The sequence below is a fragment of the Polyergus mexicanus genome, unplaced genomic scaffold, assembly GCF_030449975.1.
Source record: "Polyergus mexicanus isolate NDT 795.1 unplaced genomic scaffold, iyPolMexi1.0 SCAF_13, whole genome shotgun sequence".
NCBI lineage: Eukaryota > Metazoa > Arthropoda > Insecta > Hymenoptera > Formicidae > Polyergus > Polyergus mexicanus.
Window position 1 is genome coordinate 5,491,628 of NW_027223333.1, and position 18,047 is coordinate 5,509,674.

An 18,047-nucleotide genomic window follows, 5' to 3' on the forward strand; every position below is an offset into this window, starting at 1 on the left:
CGCAGATCTCATTTGATGAATAATCTCCTGTTCAGCAGCTACTGAGCTTGGTCGCGCAAACTCGGTTAATATGATCAATGATTTTTCGTCCTTTCAGGATTGTCTCGCGTTCTGAATTAGCTATAACAGTGAAATACGATTGACTAACCTTTCGTCGACTCTTTCGAGGAAACAACAATTTTGTCAATTCTGTTCTTGGTTAGTTCTCTTACACCGTTAATTGTAACACGGAGAGAAGGAAACTTAATTATAGTTATCCGAGTTTGATGTAACCAAGCTGAAGAATGTTTGGCGATAAATACCAATTTGTCGGTGTTTCGAAGATTACGAATAATGTGACGAAAAAACGGTGAAATTGTATGCGCGAGGATCGTTGGACATATGGTTGACAATGTTAGACGTTCGTACAAAAGAAACATGAAATGTTCATTAGCATCCGAGGCTTACATGATAATTGAAATATTTTCTTATATTTTCATATTAATCGATTGATTATTCCAATTTTTTTTTATATAATTTTTTTTTTTTTCTCGGCGGAACGGCTTAATTTTCTCTTTTAATCTTTAGCTTAATCTGCCAGGATGTACAATCTTAGCCGAGCTTAGTATAATCTTTGCTTTTTACGCAATTCTTCGACGGTAAAATACTCTAGAATACTAACATTTAGTAATAAATCGATTTTGTACATTTGTTGTCGATATCCCTACCAGTAGATTAAGTTATATTCCTCGCCTCTAAATCGCGCACCCTGCACGATTAATAATTTATAACGTTAAAAATCTTCTCTTTCTTCTTTAAGTTATCATTATTATATTAATAATTTCATCTATTCTCTCTATCTCTATCTCTCTCTCTCTCTCTCAATCATTGTTATTTATTTTGTTTCATTTGTACATTCTCTTTCTTTCTCTCGAGCTGGCGAACGGGTTGTATTTTCGCTCTCTTTGTTTTTCTATTTCTCTTTTTAACGTTCTCAAATGTTGAGGAATTGACCGAACAATGTTGACCGAATACTCTTGTCTTTCGTTTCCTAATCAAACAGTATTGTGTCTTAAATAAAAATGTATATAAGTTTCATTCTTTTTTTTTTAATTTTAATTTTTTTATTCTGGTTTGTCTATCCAAATCATCTATCGACGAGATCTATCTTTATGAATGTTTAGTTTTTTTTTTTTTTTTTTTTTGTACATTAACATTTGTGTATAAAAAGTTGAAGAAAAATGTTTTTTATATTTTATTTAAAAGTGTATCGAGTTGTCATCGCATAAACCATAGACGTAGAGATTCGAAAATTAATATTCCTAGAATCAGAAATTAGAAATTGAAAAAAAGAGATAAAAATTATATATATAGTTTTATTTAAAGTATAGATGTATTGTTTAATCAGAAAACGAAAGATATTCAGAATCATTAAAAACAAAAAAAAAAAAAAAAAAAGAAAGACGAACACGTTGCGTTTTCTCTCTGTCAAAAATGAAAGTTTCCCTCGTTTGCTCAATTTAGAAAGAGATTCAGAAACAACCATCCAAAAGAGGGCGGGTTGGGTGATAATCCTCCGTCGAAGACCGGCTCGACAAAGTCCCCCGCAAGGGTTCCTTTCACCAGTGACGAGGGGCGATTTCTGCAATAGGGGCGATTCACGTGTCTCGCTTTTTGCGTGTCCTGCTTATTCTCCCTTCTGCGTTGTCCGGGCTATTCTCTTCTCGTCGATTCACGAAATTTTGAAGTACGGGCCAAAAGGAAAAAAAAAAAAAAAACTCAAAGACGTGATAGATGAATTATCGAAGTAGCGTAAATGATGTCGTCGACCATGAGAATAAACGGAGGGTTCGTTCCACATTTCCGCTGTATTTTTTTTTTCATATCTTTGTATTGTCTATTTCTTCCTTTCTTGTTTTATCTCTGTTTCGTTTATCCGATTGTCTTCATTTCTATTCTGTTTAATCGTCTGTAATCTATTGCTCTATATTGTATTAGTTTTACGCGAGCGTATTCTCTGTTGTTCATTGGCACTTTTTCTTCGCAATTTTTTTTTCTTTACAAACTTTAATACAAATCTCTCCCTCTCTCTCTCTTTCATTATCTCCCCCTCTATATCTCATCATTTAAATATTTACGCTTGATAAATAACCACGGCGAGTGCGGGTCTGCGGGCGAGGATACTCTTCTACGGAATACAATGACCGAGGTTCCTCGCATAAAACTACGAGGTTCCAGGGACAGATCTCGCCGAACGGATCCGCGGCCGCCGCTTCTTCGAAATATATTATTAAATATAATATACAAATTTATACCCGACTAAAAAATCTCCTTTATGCAACCTCTCCCCTTCCTCCCACCCCTCCCAAAGCGAGCGAGCGAGCGAGCGCAGCGCAAAAAGCTACGCAACGCGTCCTCCTGATTCGTCCCTCTATTAATTAATACCCTCCCTCTATAACGTTAATTTATACGCGTTCTCCCGTGAGAATTACTCCGCCTTTCCTCTCTCTCGTTCTCTTAATCTTACATTAAAACAAAATCTTTCTCGCTATTTTCTCATATCCTTAATATCGTTAAAATTTATTAAGTTGTTAAAACATCTAACAAAAAAAAAAAAAAAAAAAAAAAAAAAAAAAAAAAATTAATATTGAGAAAGAAAGATTCGCTTGGAGTCTCCCCAACAATGTATCAAAAATAAACCTACGTTCTCAGACTCGTGTTTCCCCTCTTTCATTTTACCTTCTCATTCTCGTCTATCTATCTATCTCTCATTTCGCCCTTATACTTTTACTCGTGTGCGCTTGTGCTTGCGCATATCTGTCGCGCGATGCAGCGGAGAAAAGGAAGACTGGCAAAATTAAACACCAATCATTTAAATCAGACTTCATTTAGAATTTGAAGATACGACGGGCCAAATGCGCGCCTTCGCTTCCCACTGCAAAAGTTTTCGATCTTATTATAATATTCGCGCGCGCGGGCACACATTTCATCGAAATTTCATCCTTCCTCGAGAGATTAAAAAAAAAAAAAAAAAAAAAAAAACCGCGGTTAAACACGATATTACATCTCTCTATTATATCTTCCGTACCCTGCGTCTCTCTTAAAACTCGATTAGTCTTATCCATTCTTAAACTCGTGTATCTTTGTACTAAACGCATACCGAATGCCGAGATTTATAAACCGGCTGGGTCCGTCAGGAGGCCCATCGTGTCATCAGATCCGATGGGCACATCCTGTGGAGTTCCATGTGGCCGGTGCCGCTTCAATTTCGTGCCGTTAAAAGCTCGATCGATGAAAAAGATACGAGTCTCGAATTGTCGAACAGTTAAGTCGGAGTGAGATGACACATAAATGATCGAATGATAAAAAGAGAGTAATTCTGACACGCATGTTTTCTCATATTCGAATCGATAACGATACATCGAGCCTAAACGACGCGAGACTGTGCGCCATAATTGATTAGTCCGTTTGAGTTTGTTGAATTTTTCTTGGCCGTGTTTAATACACGACCACTTTACAGAGAGGCGGTTTCCTCGAATTTATTTGAATTCATCGCATTCTTTATCTCGCACTTTCCGCTTGATCTCTCCCTGCCGATCCGTCCGAATCTCTCTCTCTCTCTCTCTCTGTCTTTCTCTTCACATCTCTTCGGAATCTCCTCAAAACTCAAAACACATACAGTGGCCGCAACGTGTATCCGGCCACAAATACACCGCTACTAGAGTATGACATCATCCGCCATAGAAGAACATTGTCAATCTTTGACATAGACGTGAAATATCACATTTCATTTATCCTTCCGTTTCATTCGCTTCGGCTTGCCGAATATTTGCCCTCAAAGAGAGTCTCTCTCAACTCTGTATATATAGCGGAATAATAATGGCCGATTGTACATGCTACGAGTGGCGCTTCGCGATTCCGGTTCCCGACTCTGCGTTCTTCTAACAGCCACAATTTTGCAGAAATTACTGGGCTCGTCGGGACGGCGCGCGAAGGCTCCGTCTCGTCTCGGCGACATATCATCCATAACGCGAGCGGCACGTGAGAATAGCATCGGCGTTTTTTCGCCGATTCTAAACTCTCCCGCCCCTCTATACCCTCTTAATTCTGTCTTACGGGTTAAGCATAAATTTTTTTTCTTTACGTCTTTCTTACGTCCGTCTTTCTCCTCGCCATCTAAACTCCTAATCAGTAATTTATTACTTATCGAATAATAATATAACACACGCACACTCACACATTATTACATTCACAAAGTAAAAATCCCTGAAAAGTTTTGTCGATCATTTCTTTTTGTCTCCCTCTTATGTCCTCTCCTTCGCTCTCTTCTCTCTCTCTCTCTCTCTCTCTTCTTTTCTTCTGCTGTTCTTCGCGTGTGTATCGACGGTCGCTTTTTCAATCTCTCCTTGTGCTAGAAAAACATTCTTCAGTAACACTCTTTAAAAATACGGCACAAAACGGCCAGGTCGTATCGCACCGCACGCTGGAACTCTTGTTTCCTCTCTCTCTCTCTCTCTCTCTCTCTCTCTCTCTCTCTCTAGTTCAATATTTTCGATTTTTCTTTTTTTCTGTTTTCATCGCCATTAATCATCTGTACCAAGCGACTCGATATCTCGTCGGTGCTGTTTTCGACATCTTGATGACCGCTCGTCGATCTTCCCTCCCACCTTCATATATCTGACCCCTCTCTCTTTCTCTCTCTCTCTCTCACTCTCGCGGCTCTTGAGGAACTTGAGGTGAATAGAGCGTACACGACGCATTTCACTTCACTAATACGAAAAAACTCATAGTTGCTTCTTCTTTGGTATTACATAGTGCGAGGAGGGGCGGGTTGGGGGCGTGGGGGTCATTTCACTTTTTCTTTTCTCCTCCTGAGGCATCCTGGCTTATTATGTCTACGACCGGGAACGAGTCGCTGTTCCACGGTGTTCACAGGTTTCCATATTACTTTAAGTCTCGTATTATTAATTTAATGTCTCTGGATTGTGATATATAAAAAACTGTGTATTTAGGTTGCGTTTTTGTTTGCTTTTGTTTTTTTGTTTTTTTTTTTTAAGAAAAACCGCTTTCCTCTTGGGCTGCGTTCGGAAATATCACCCCTGTGGACACGAGAGTCGTTCTATCTTCGTTCAACTTTTGATACATAACAAAGATAGAACAACGCTCGTATGCACAGGGGTGATGTTTCCGAATACGCCCCTGTAGTACTAGTTAAGAAGTAAGTAAATAGTATATAGCGATATAATAGTAGTATGTAGTAATAATAGTAATAGTTGCAGTAGTAGTATGTAATAACAGGTATAAACGTAATATGTAATTGTCACTTAACTTCTCTCTCTGTATATTATTAATAACTTTAATATTACATAGACTTCTTTTTTTTAGATTAATCGGTTTATCCTTTCTCCCACACGTTTCACTTTCCTCTATCGTATTAAATCTTTAACCGTAATGCAATGAGGTAATAAGGTTGTGTGTTTTTCTCTTTTTTTTTCTCTTTTTTTTTTGCCTTATCAGTTTATTCTCTCATATCGTCGTATCCTATTTCATCGGCGGCGGTGGTTTCGTTATAGCGCTGCGAAATTGGGTCGTGCGCGGTTGCACGTGTCGCTTTGTCGTTGTCGCGGGATATAGACGCGACGCGTAGAGCGAAGGGGAAAACGATAATTCCTTGTCAACGAGAACGATCGAGTACCGGCAGTGTATCTGACTGGACATATCCAGTTTAGATTAGTACGCTTTGGCGTTCTTCCGTTCGGTTGCAGAGAGTACGCTTTCGTTTTCGCTCGATCCTTCGTTACCGTTCCAGATTTTGCATCGGAGTCGCGACCGGAAAATCGCGATTTCCAGCCGAACTTAGCCAATGCGATTGATTTCGTACAACATTTGCGTTCCCATTGGCGACGGGACGTCCAGAAGGTAACGCAGAAGATAACATTGTTCGCTCACGATTAAGGTCGAGGTCGATTACAATAGACGCGCGTGTCGAACCGAACGGAAAGCCTCGTTGACTGACATTTACGATTGAGTTTTGGATTCTTCGAAATTGGAATCCTTGTTCGCGAATTCTCAGAATTAACTCTCCACCAAATTCGCCAGGCCCTACAAGTTAATTTTCAGAAAATTTCGGTTACTTTGTATTGTAATTCTCAAATCGCGCTCGTAAAAAACCGAAATTTTTGAGAATTAATTCGCAGATCGAAGCTCGCGAAAATCGCTGCTGAATCAACGAGATGATGTCGAGTTAACTCTAAAGCACGTTTTCCCGTCACAATCTGCGCGTCGCGCACTCTCGTTCAAAGCTCTCCCCCGCCAGGGAGGATTTCATGCCTCGCGAGAGGAGGAGGTGGTCGTGATAAGCTCAGTCTCTCGACGAGAGAGAATGTCAAAGCGATGACGAGGCCACTCCGGCGAATAAAACGGATAGGCATCGGTCCGCGTCAATGTGGATGTCATCGACGTTACTGGCTTTGCGGCGATTGTGGCGGCTGCTGCTGCTGGCTAGATGGTGAACCGCTCGATTGCTGCTGGGAGCTGGGCTGCGACGTCACACCGCCTTGAGAAGTGGCACTGCCGTCTCTCTTAGAACGGGAGGCGCCTTCCTGACTGCTACCGCGTCCGGCACGCGAGCCAGTTCCGCCAGTTCCGCCAGGTGTGCCCGATTGCAGGACCATGGCACGGATTCTTCTCTGGGCCGACTGCAAAATCAATTATTTAAGTAAAAAAAAATAATTTATACTAAAAATTACTTGAAAAAACGCGCGCTTGTTTTACCTGAACGGAGAAGAAGGGGCCGATGATATGGACGGTGGTCTCTTCCTCAGCTGAAGGAGGAGTAGCTTGTTGCTCCGACAGTTTAATGACGCTGCCAGTCACGCGTTGCAATTCTCTAACGTTTTGACCGCCTTTGCCGATGATGCGACCGACTTGGGTGCTGGGCACGAGAATCTCAATGGTTAGCCTAACGTCTTCAGTGCCGGCAACATATCCTTCCTCCCGCATCTTCTCAAAGATCAAGTACTGGGCCTGAAATCGCAATTTTCAATGATGTAAAATAAAGTAAGGATGCAATTTCTTGTCTCAAAAATCTGCAGATTGTAAGAAACAATATAATAAAAATAAAATAAATAAACAAATAAAAAAGAAAGAAAAGAAATATCGGAGGGTCAAACGGAGCCAATTCTCAATATTTGATTCGATGAGATCGGTACGGGGCCCTCTCTTTGATATTCCTGCTGATTCAAGTTGATGCATAGAAGGCAACATCCACCCAAAATTCAGCAGGGTAGCTAAAGTACATATTTTTATAAGTATCACGCCGGGATTTGAACTCGTGACTCTTTGCAACGGTAGACCGATACGATTCCTATCTGCCAAGCATCGAAATTACACGAACATTAAAACGTTTCATAGCGATTACAACAGATTCTTATCACTCGTTATACATCCATGATATATTTTTACAAAAATATCATCGCATATTTAAACTTTTATCATTAGAAAAAAATAGCATTGCTAAATATAAGATTAAAGAATCGTAAGATATAAAAAATCATTATCAAGAGATAATGGCAATCGCACTCACCTTCCACTGAGATTCTGGAGAGCCGATGATAGTGACCTTTCTTTCGGTTTGTTGCTCGGCCGGCTTGTCCTGTTCGAGAGGAGCGATCTTCACGCTAGCTCCAGAAAATCTAATAATATTACGAATGTGAGAGCCTTTGGTGCCGATGATGGCGCCGACGCTATTATTGGGAATGTATAGGAAGGTCGTCTCCTGAGTGTCGCTAGCGGGGACGCCCTGTTGAGTAGGCAAGCTGCTCTGGTAGGGATACGGGGCGGGTCCTGAACCGTAGAGGCCGGGTCCGCGGGAGCTGTAGCCCATGCCGGCAGTGGACATCATGGCCATCGGATGCAGACCAGGGAACATCATGCTCTGGGGCTAAACGATCATATCGATTAGCTTTATCGCAACGATTGATTTCGCGCTAAATAATTTCGACGAGAGAACAAGAATACAATAAAGTACATTTGAGCAAAAGTTTGACGAAAGATTTTCTATTTTAAATTTTTCAACTTTTCATATTCCGCGTATCGAACAAATCTGAAATATTCTTGATATTCTCATATATATTCTTTCAAACAGCTTAAAAACTGATATATGACATTTAAGCGATATAAGGGATAAGACTCACAGCCATAGCTTGCAGATCATTCTCATAACTCTGGCGCAGTTTGCTGGAGATCATGGACTCGGCTTTGCTCATGTTATCGATTGTTCCCTTAACTGTAATGATGCGCTCTAGATTAAAGCTATTGATATCGTTGATACTACTGACGGTTATCTTGGAATCGGTGTCCTGCATAATTCTTTTGATCGTGTTACCGCCCTTCCCGATAATTCGACCGATGAGATTATTGTGCGCGAGAATCTTCAGGGTGATTTCACTGTCGACAAACAATAATATAATATTAACGTCAACGAATCGATCGTCAATGAAGGAAAATTAGTTCGGTCGAGCAACATAAATTATGTAAGGATCGTATTTATCGTATTGAAATCGATGTAATCGTAAAAGTGACGAAATTTCAGTATACGTCATTTGTAAAAGTCATCCAGATATAAATTATACAAAAGGAATCCATCTAAGAGTAACTTATATTGTTCGACCGGTTATCACACGACGATTTTATTACGATTCCATTTTGGGAGTATCAACGCGACTCGCGACGTCGTCGTACCCCTTATTCGTAGAGGTCGCCTCCTGCTGCATGACATCCAGAATCTTCTTGCAGGCGTTTGTGCAATTCTCGGGATTGCCGTAAATGGTAATGGCCTTCTCCAGCGAACCGACATTGTCCTTGCGGTGAACGTCGACCCGAGCACGGGACACCTGCGTAATCTGCCGTATCGTAGAGCCCTGCCGGCCGATTATCGCGCCCACCATATCCGACTGAACGAGGATACGTAGCGGAAAATCGGTTTGTCGACCGGAACCCGGCAATCCGGAGAAAGCGACGCCGCCGCTGCGCTGGCTGCGGCCCCTTCGTCGGCCCTCCGCCGAGGACATCTCCACTTTCAACGGATTGCCGTCGAAATCGTAGCCATTCAACTGGTTCACAGCACTGTGAAAACAAAGAAATTATTTTCAAGCAATATTTTAAGGACAAAAGAATATTTAAGTATTAATATTAAAAATAGTGAAATAATAAAATAAATATTTCATGTACGCATGATGGAAAAATATCAATTTTTATTATAAAAATATTTTTTTTTCTTTTAGTCACATGCAAGTGGTATTTTCAGAGAAAAGAAAAAAAAAAGTATTAATATTAAAAATAGTAATATTTATACACGCGATTTTTCGCAGCAAAGGCACCGAATCTCGCCATATCGAGACGATATCGATACACCTTCTCGAGCGAGCGATTTCTTGCAAAACGCAAAAGAAGAGAACGAGATATTTTCGTCGATACTTACTGCTGTACTTGTTCCTGCGTCTCATAGCTGACGAGATAGGTCTGCGTGTTTGGATCCCGCGACGACAGTTTCTCGAGATTCTGTACTTGGCCGTAAGCGGAGAAGAGCGCGTCGATATCGTCTAATCGGGCCTGAGCCGGGAGATTGCTCACTAGAATCTTGGCGACGCCGCTGCTGCTGAAATAATAGAAAAATAACATTTGGAATTAAAAGAGAAACAAGATACTTTACATATGTATTATATGCCAATGATCAAAATATGTAATAAAATAATATAAATGAATCCCTGATATTTATCGGATATTTCAGTAAAAAACCGTTACTTATATACACACGATAAGTAATAAAAAATATCTCAGTACCACTGTAACTTGAGCGTGCGCATCCTTTTTATGTATTCCATTTTGCTGTCTGGACCGAGCAGAGATTGTAAACGAAGGAAGAGAGTGGCCATGTAGGACTCAGATGCGACTCTTGACAGAATTATACTTCCCCGATAGCGAAATACCAGCGCGATAATCGTCGAATAAACTTCGAAAGTACCGAGTTGTAACGTAGCGAGTCGTCTGTTTACATTAGACCATTATGTTGTTATCAACAACCCGACATGATATACTCACGCCGATTAGCAGGGTGTTGCTATTGGAAGCACAATGCGTCTTAATATCATATTTATTAAGTTATTTAATATTTATTAAATATAAATAATTATTAAGTTATTATTAAATATTTGACAGGAGAGAATTCGAAAAAGATATGAGCAAAATAAGATGAATAAAATTAAATAATCATAATTTAGATGAAAATATTTATTAACAAATTTAAATAAGTTTTACAGAAATCAAATAATTTTTCCAAACAATGCCTTTTGAGAGATTGATGAATTATCTCTCGTTCCTCTCTCTCTTTAATATGTAAATATATTATATCAATTAAGAAGAATTTGCTTCGTTAAGGTTTATGGAACCCTTCATGAAATCTTCTCTAATATGAGAGCGTTTCTATTTATTAATTTATGATCACGGGAGAAATTGTAATAACGGATTAAAAAAAATTCTTTTAATTCGTCAAAAAGTTAAATAATATTGGATGATTGCATAAGTTCGTGCCCGATTTTCATAGATGGCATTAAGTTGCTGCATGGCGGAGTTCTATTGTTTTCGTGTGGTAATTGTTGCTTACACCGAATAGATGACGTTGTCTTATGTCAATTTAGCGTCGGACATTGTTCAGATAAGTCCATTTGTGCATAAGAGAAATCATTAAAAATAGAGAACGAAAGGTGCATTTGCGGCATGTAATGCTATATGAATTTCGGAAAGGCGTGAGTGTTGGGATTGCACGAAAAAATATTCAAAGCGTTTATTTGGACCGCGCTCCTGCTCTCCGAACAGTCAAAAAGTGGTTTGGCAGATTTCGAAATGGTGATTTCAACATGGAGGATCAACCCCACTCTGGACGGCCTTCTGGCATCGATGATGACATTGTGCATGCCTTAGTGGAAAGAAACCCAAGGATTACAACTGAGGATATTGCTGAGAGACTGAACATCGATAATTCAACCGCTTTTCGTCATTTAAAAAAGCTTGGATACATTTCCAAGCTTGATACGCGGGTGCCGCGTCTCCTGACTGAAAGGAATAAGCTGCAGGAAAACTGCAGGAGTGCAATGAGAAATTCTGCAGCGCCCGCCATATTCTCCAGATATTGCGCCTTCAGATTTTTATCTGTTCCGGTCTTTGCAGAATAGTTTAAATGGCAAGAATCTCAATTCCGAGGAAGCTGTCGAAAACCACTTTACAAACTTTTTTCAAGAAAAATCAAGTTCTTTCTTCAAAAATGGAATCGACAAGCTTATAGATCGTTGGAAAACCATTGTAGAAAAGAATGGAGACTATATAATTGATTAATAAAGGTGCTATCTCTAAAATATAATCTATTGAAGTTTATATTTAAATCGGGCACGAACTTATGCAATCACCCAATACATGTCATATATACAAGTGTCTTGTAATTAGAAATTGACAGTGGAACTACGATTACACTGTCATAAAATTATTTCTTTGAAGATCCTAAATGTCCTTTGCAGACGGGTGTGTCGGGTGTGCGAAAGAGTTCTCAAATCTCTTTCTTTAAATCCTACTTTGTGTGTTTTGTTACCGGCGTCATATTAACTTTGTTCGAGATTTGCACGAGCGTGAATCGCGGCGCGCATCGGCCACCAACGACGACATGAATGAACCCCGAACGGCAAGTAAGAAGAGAGAACGCGAGGAACAAAAAAGGAGGGTGGAACGACCGAGGGAAACGACTCTCACTTTCGTACGTATCGATTTTTCAGTAGGCCGAGACCCACTCTCGCTCATCGTCGGGGTTGCTGCCTGCGTCGGCGAGCTTTCGAGCCAGCAACCTTGAGAAAGACCGAAACCGCGGCGAACGACCCGTGGGGATTCGGGACCTACATGGAGGACACGTTACGCTTTCGCGAAACGATGCGATCGCTCTCTCCCGCGATCGACCCCCGCGCAACCTAGATTTTCCGCTCGAGAATAGAAAAAGAGTGCTTCGCATTAAATAATTGTTAAAGGAAAAAATAAATGATCGTCAATTGTGGTAAGCACAAGAAGGGAAAGAAATATTTTGATAGTATAGTGTTAGAGAGAGAGAGAGAGAGAAATTTAAGGAAGAGAAAAAGATATAGAAAAGAGAAAAGATTTGAATAGAAACAATAGAAAATAATTCATTTATATTATATTCATTTGAATAATTTAAATAATTATAGTATATTCATTTGAATAATTTAAAAGAAGATTTGCATTTCCGTATAATCAATTAAAAAGCGCTTTTCTCGACGCGACTCTTTATAATCTCTCTCTCTCGATTTCTCTCACAATCAAACAAATTGTGCAACAATTGAGCTTTTCGTGTGTCGTAAAAATTAATTTTCCCCGAATGCGAAATGTCCTCGAAATATCGCGTTGGTGATGCACTTTTATGCAACGAGAAATTTATGGATTATGATTCATATTTATAATTGACGATGAACATAGAGAGAGAGAGAGAGAGAGAGAGAGAGAGAGAGAGAGAGAAATCAATACTAATTATGATGCGTATATAAGCAAATTGTGTGCAATCTCGTATCATTTTGTACCGATGCAACAATAGGATCAGTGAAAAATATTTAATCTCAGAATCCTTTCATTATAATTAAATACAAATAAATGAATAAAAATTTAAATTTTCTCTTTCTTGTCCTTTAACAAAAAAACCCATTGTTAGAAATTTTGGGGATAATACATTCTCTTCGCGTATTAATCGACACGAAATTATACACTCATTGTTTCTCTCAATTACTATCTCGCGAATAATACTTTTATATCCTGCGCTGCTTGAGATAAAGATTCTTGATAGTAAATTTTAGCGCGCGTTATCCTTTTTCTATATGATTTCAAGAAATATTGTATAATGTGCAATTAATGAAAATTAATGAAAACGCCAGATAAATAGTAATAATAAGTGTATACGTTCACAAAATTAGGGAATAAAAAGAAGAATAGACGCGGGAAAATGGGGGCGAAGAGGGAAGGGAGACGGACGGAAAAGACAAAGATGGACTAAACGCGCGAGTGCGCGCGAAGAGGCACGCGTGGGAGGGATATGACAGGCGCGAACAATGCGGAGGGAGACGGGGATGGGACGGTGGGAGGAATGGCCTTTGTTTCGCGTACTTCCCCTTGGGGGATTTTCGGCGGTATCCGGCGATATAACGCGAAAAGAGAGTGCGTGTAAGCGCGCACCGTCTGCCTCGTGGTTCCCGCCACCCAACCACCCACTGCCGGACTTTCCTCTCCCTCTTGCTTCCCTCCCTCCCTCCCTTCATTCGTCGACCTCCTCCCTCGCCCGCCGTTCCCTTCAACCCTTTTGCACGCACGTGTGACTCGTCGGCGATTTCGTCGGGTCACCTTTAACGAAAGGCGGCGAATTTTCGCGACGCAAACCTGGATAAGGGTGACGAGAGGGAGAGAGGGAGGGTGGAAGAGGGGGAGCGTTGGGGAAAGGGGAGAAGGAGGAGAGGAAGAGGGAGAGGGCCTTTGCGGACAGGAGTGGTTCGTGGCGGATCACCCCCGTGGAAGAGCTTTTGATGTCCCCGGCCTAAGACACTTTTTTCGGACACTTTTTCTTCCGTTCGTTTCGCTCTCGTCGCCTCTTCCCTCCCTTCGCCCGCCCTGTTCCTGCGTTCTTTTTTTTTTTTTGCGGATTAACGAGCCGATGGAGCGAAATGCCGGTGGCCGGGTGCGGAATGAACGGGCCGAAAGCGCGGATGGATTGACCGAAAATTTCGTGGGTCGTCGACGGCAGGTGATTTTATAAATAAATAAAAAAAAAAAAAAAGAATCGAGAATGGAAATCTCTATCGCGGGAAAATAACATGAATTATGTCGCGTGCAATTGACAAATTAATCCTCGTATCTTTGTTCGCATTATTTTTACCGATGCATGAATTAAAGATAAAAATGCGTTGTATATATAAAAAAAAAAAAAACTATCTTATAGAGAACATGTGGTGTAAAAAGGTGAACCATTTAAACTTTTTCACCTCTGAGATTGCAATATTTTAATAATTATTTATATGTTATATATTTAATAATGTGTATATGATTATATGGGAGTAATTATGTACGTTCTGGAAAAAACTTATAATATATAATTATAAATTTCATTTCGCAGCAAAAGTACTGGCAGATGCAAAAATGATTTCATACTTTATATGGCATAATAATTTCTCAAAGACACATGGTTGCTTAAGCTAAGGCCACTGGCGTTCATGGGGAATAAGGTCAACGTTAAAGATTATTCAAGTTTTGTTAAATTAGATAATTATTTTTACTTTCCCCGGCTTTCCCATTTTAACTCTCCTCGACAGATATACTTTTAATAAGTTTGATAAAAATACAATTTGATGCTCTATTCCAAAGTATATCTCGTTAGAAATCATAAATAAATAATTTAAACCGATAACGCGCGATCACGATGAATTTAAAATATTTAACACAGAGTCATATACGTACATCTATCAATTTCTTAGAACCAAGTCGAAGAGGGCGATCGCGTTTATAAATACAGCCCTGCTCGAGGAACCGCCGACGTCGTCGACTTGCGCCGTCCGGACGCACAGCGTCAAAATCGATCTTGAAAAGGGAAAGTGCCAGCGGCATGACTTTACACACACACACACACACACACACACACACACACACACACACACACACACACACACACACACACACACACACACACACATACATACATACGGTCGCGGAAAAACGCGCGTTCAAGCCGCTGGCTAACAAGGGCGTTTACACACCTATTAAAGTCGAAAGATCTCTAGCTTTTCATCGTTTTCGTCGAAACGTAAAATATCAAAGATACAATACTTTTATCTCCTACTGTATCCTTTATATTCTTAGAATATTCCAATCATCGGGGGAGGAAGATGATGTCAACGAATTCAGTATCTTATCCGCTGTTGATACATCAAAAGCTACTATGTATATATCGAGTACAGTCAACGTAAATACTACATGGCTAGAGATGATATATTCTGTCAGCATATATCGAGAGATCAGTGACGATTTATATGTTTCATCGGGATATATGAAATAAAGTATTTGATACTGGAATTTTACGACCACAGTGCTGTTATCTCTCGGTCGTCCTCTTTATCATATCTCTATATGAGTCATAGATGATTATATGACGCTAGGTACTCGAGATATATTTAAATAGCAGATCGCAGTTTGAATTTTTATTATTATAAATATTCAACGTATTAATTTATTTATACGAACAATAGATGTGAGTAAGCCACTTATTCTTTTTGTATCAAACTTCCATTATCCTGATTATAATTCTTTCCTCAATAATTCTTATTTTTAAAATTATATAATATAAATAATACTTGTGTCATATAAATCGTGATAATCCATACCTTTTTAATTTTAATAAAATTCCTGCTAAAACTATCAATCCTGAAGCTCAACATGAATTCCTTAGAGACACGATCAAATATAAAGTAAATTAATAAGCGCTTTAAGAAGGGTAGATAAAAATAGATACGAAAGATGTTAAAAATATAAAATCACAAAATTCTATCAATAGAAATAAGATGCATATCGATAATGATCAAAATCATCAAGAAAAATATTGATCAAAGGATTATTCGTCATCTCCGACGAACATATTTTTTTTTTTTTTTTACGTTAGTCGGTCCTACAATCAGTGTCATGTCGAGAAATTCCATTTGAAGGGATCTTAAAGCTTGCGTGTGCGTATGGGGGGAAGGATAGAAGAAAGGGGGGGGGGCGGCGGGAGGGCATACGTACCTGCGCGACCGCGTGGCACGTGCGCCGCTTTCCAGTTACGCCTGCGCGCGTGTGACGCACGCACGTGCGCATGGCGCCAGTCATAGTGCTCTGTCTAATAATAAATGTGATTTCCTTTTCTTTTTCTTTTTTTTATGGAGACAAAATCTTTTCTATATTATACATCAAACAGTCATAGTAAAATATGTTGAATGAAAGAGGCTATATATTATTATATTATTATTTGACGTTTATTTAATAGAATTATTATTGACTTCCGGTTGGAGAGTGACGAAGGAAAGTTAGAGTAGTTATAGAAGGAAGGAAAGTGAGGTGATAATTGTGGAAGGAAGAGGAGAAAAACGGAGAATAGGGTGAAGTGAGAGAGAGGGTGACAAAAGGAAAGCAAGGAAGTGGAGGGAAAAGAGGAGGTGAAAGAAGAGCAGAGAAGAAAAGAGGAAAGTAGGGAAGGCGGTTTTAGGTTAGGACAGCAACCATTAAGGTGGAGGAGTGCGAGAAGCGGGAGCAGTAAAGAAGGTCGGAGTGCGTAGAGGAAGAGATAGATGGCAGCTAAGGTAGGTAGGCCCACGGGAAGTAAAAATAAACAAAAAGAAAAAACACTAGAAAATTTCGGAATGAGCAGAGATCCGGAGAAGGAAATGGAAAGGAGAATAGAAGGTATAATGAGGATTTGTAAACAGGAAACAGTGTCAGAAATGAGAGAACACTGTGAGAAACTAATGGAGAAACTAATGGGAAATATATTAAAGGAAATGCAAGAAGAAAGAGAGGCGAGAGAAGAGGAAAGAAGGAAGTGGAAAGAAGAAAGGAAAGAGATGCTAGAAAGAATACAAAATTTAGAGATGGTACAAGAAAAGAAGGAAAGAGAAGAAAGGAAGAAGAACATAGTTATAAGAGGAATAAATATTGAAAAAACAAATATAGAGAAAAGAATAGAAGAATTTGTAAAGGAAAAATTGGGAGTAGAAATAAAGATAGAGAAAGCATATGAGATAAAGGAGAGAGAAGGAAAGAAAGGGATAGTAGTGACAGTAGAGGAATGGGAGATGAAAAGAAACATAATGGTGAGGAAAAAGAATCTGGATAGAGGAATATATATAGACGATGACCTAACCAGGAGGGAAAGAGAGATCCAAGGAAGATTAAGAAGGAGGGCCAGAGAGGAGAAAGAAAAAGGAAAGGAAGTGAAAATAGGGTACAAGAAAATAAGTGTAAATGGAAAATGGTTTAAATGGAACGAAAAGGAAGATTGTTTAAATGAAGAGAAAGAGGAAGAGAAAGAAAGAAGAGGAAGGCAATAGGAAAAAGAGAAAAAAGAGAGAAGAGGAGAAAAAGGGGCAAGAATGTGTTTTTGGAATATAGCAGGAGTTACAAATAAAGATAAAGAGGTGTGGGAATACTTAAGCGGATTTGAGATGGTAGGGTTGATGGAAACGTGGATAGAGGAAGAGGGATGGAATAAAATAAAGGACAAACTGCCGAAAAATCTGGAATGGAAGTGTAGACCAGCAAAGAGAGAAAACAAAAAAGGGAGAGCAAAAGGAGGCATTATAACAGGAATAAGTAAAAGGATAACGACCTTGGAATACAAAGAATGGAGTGACAACATAGTGGAAAGGAGAATAAGATATGACGGGAGAGAGTGGAGAGTGATGACAGTGTACAGTCAGAATGTAAAAGAAACAATGCACACAATTTCAGAAGGAATGGAAGGGAACGAGGAAGGCGTATTGTTAATAGGAGGAGACTGGAACGCCAGAACAGGGGAGGAAGGAGGTTGGATAAACGAAGCGGTAAAAAAGGAAAGAGAAAGAAAATCGAAGGACAAGGTAATAAACGGAGAAGGAAGAAGACTAATAAGTGAAATTGAAGAAAGAGGATGGGTGATTTTAAATGGAAGCAAAGGAGAAGAAGGAGAATGGACATATATAGGAGAAAACGGAACATCAGTTATCGATTATATAATAGGAAACCAAGAGGCTACAGAGGAAGTAGAGAGTCTGAAAATAGGAGAAAGAACGGACTCAGATCACGTACCGTTGGAAGCGACATTATATGGAACAAGGGAAGAAGAAAAAGAAATAGAAGAGGAGAAAGAAATAGAAAGAAGAGAATGGAAAGAAGAAACAAAGGAAGAATACTTGAGGAGCTGTGAGGAGTGGACCAGTAAAGAAGAGGGGATTGAAGAATTATGGAAGGAAATA

The 18,047-nt window shown here is 39.5% G+C and overlaps 1 protein-coding gene across 8 annotated transcripts in view; it reads right to left on the reverse strand.

Annotated features, from left to right (window-relative positions):
* Positions 1-2,584: 2,584 nt before the first annotated feature.
* Imp (IGF-II mRNA-binding protein) overlaps positions 2,585-18,047 on the reverse strand; it is a 108,510-nt gene continuing 93,047 nt past the window's right edge. For 2 of the 8 annotated variants that reach the window (XM_070306156.1, XM_070306158.1), the window contains 6 exons: positions 9,461-9,634; positions 8,722-9,105; positions 8,175-8,427; positions 7,565-7,921; positions 6,754-7,005; positions 2,585-6,677 (listed from right to left, as the gene is read on the reverse strand). In XM_070306156.1, the coding sequence (XP_070162257.1) occupies positions 6,441-6,677; positions 6,754-7,005; positions 7,565-7,921; positions 8,175-8,427; positions 8,722-9,105; positions 9,461-9,634 (1,657 nt within the window). In that variant the 3' untranslated portion in view covers positions 2,585-6,440. Of the gene's footprint in view, positions 6,678-6,753; positions 7,006-7,564; positions 7,922-8,174; positions 8,428-8,676; positions 9,106-9,460; positions 9,638-18,047 lie in introns of all 8 variants that reach the window. The other 6 variants (XM_070306154.1, XM_070306160.1, XM_070306155.1 and 3 more) reach the window with 3 other exon arrangements.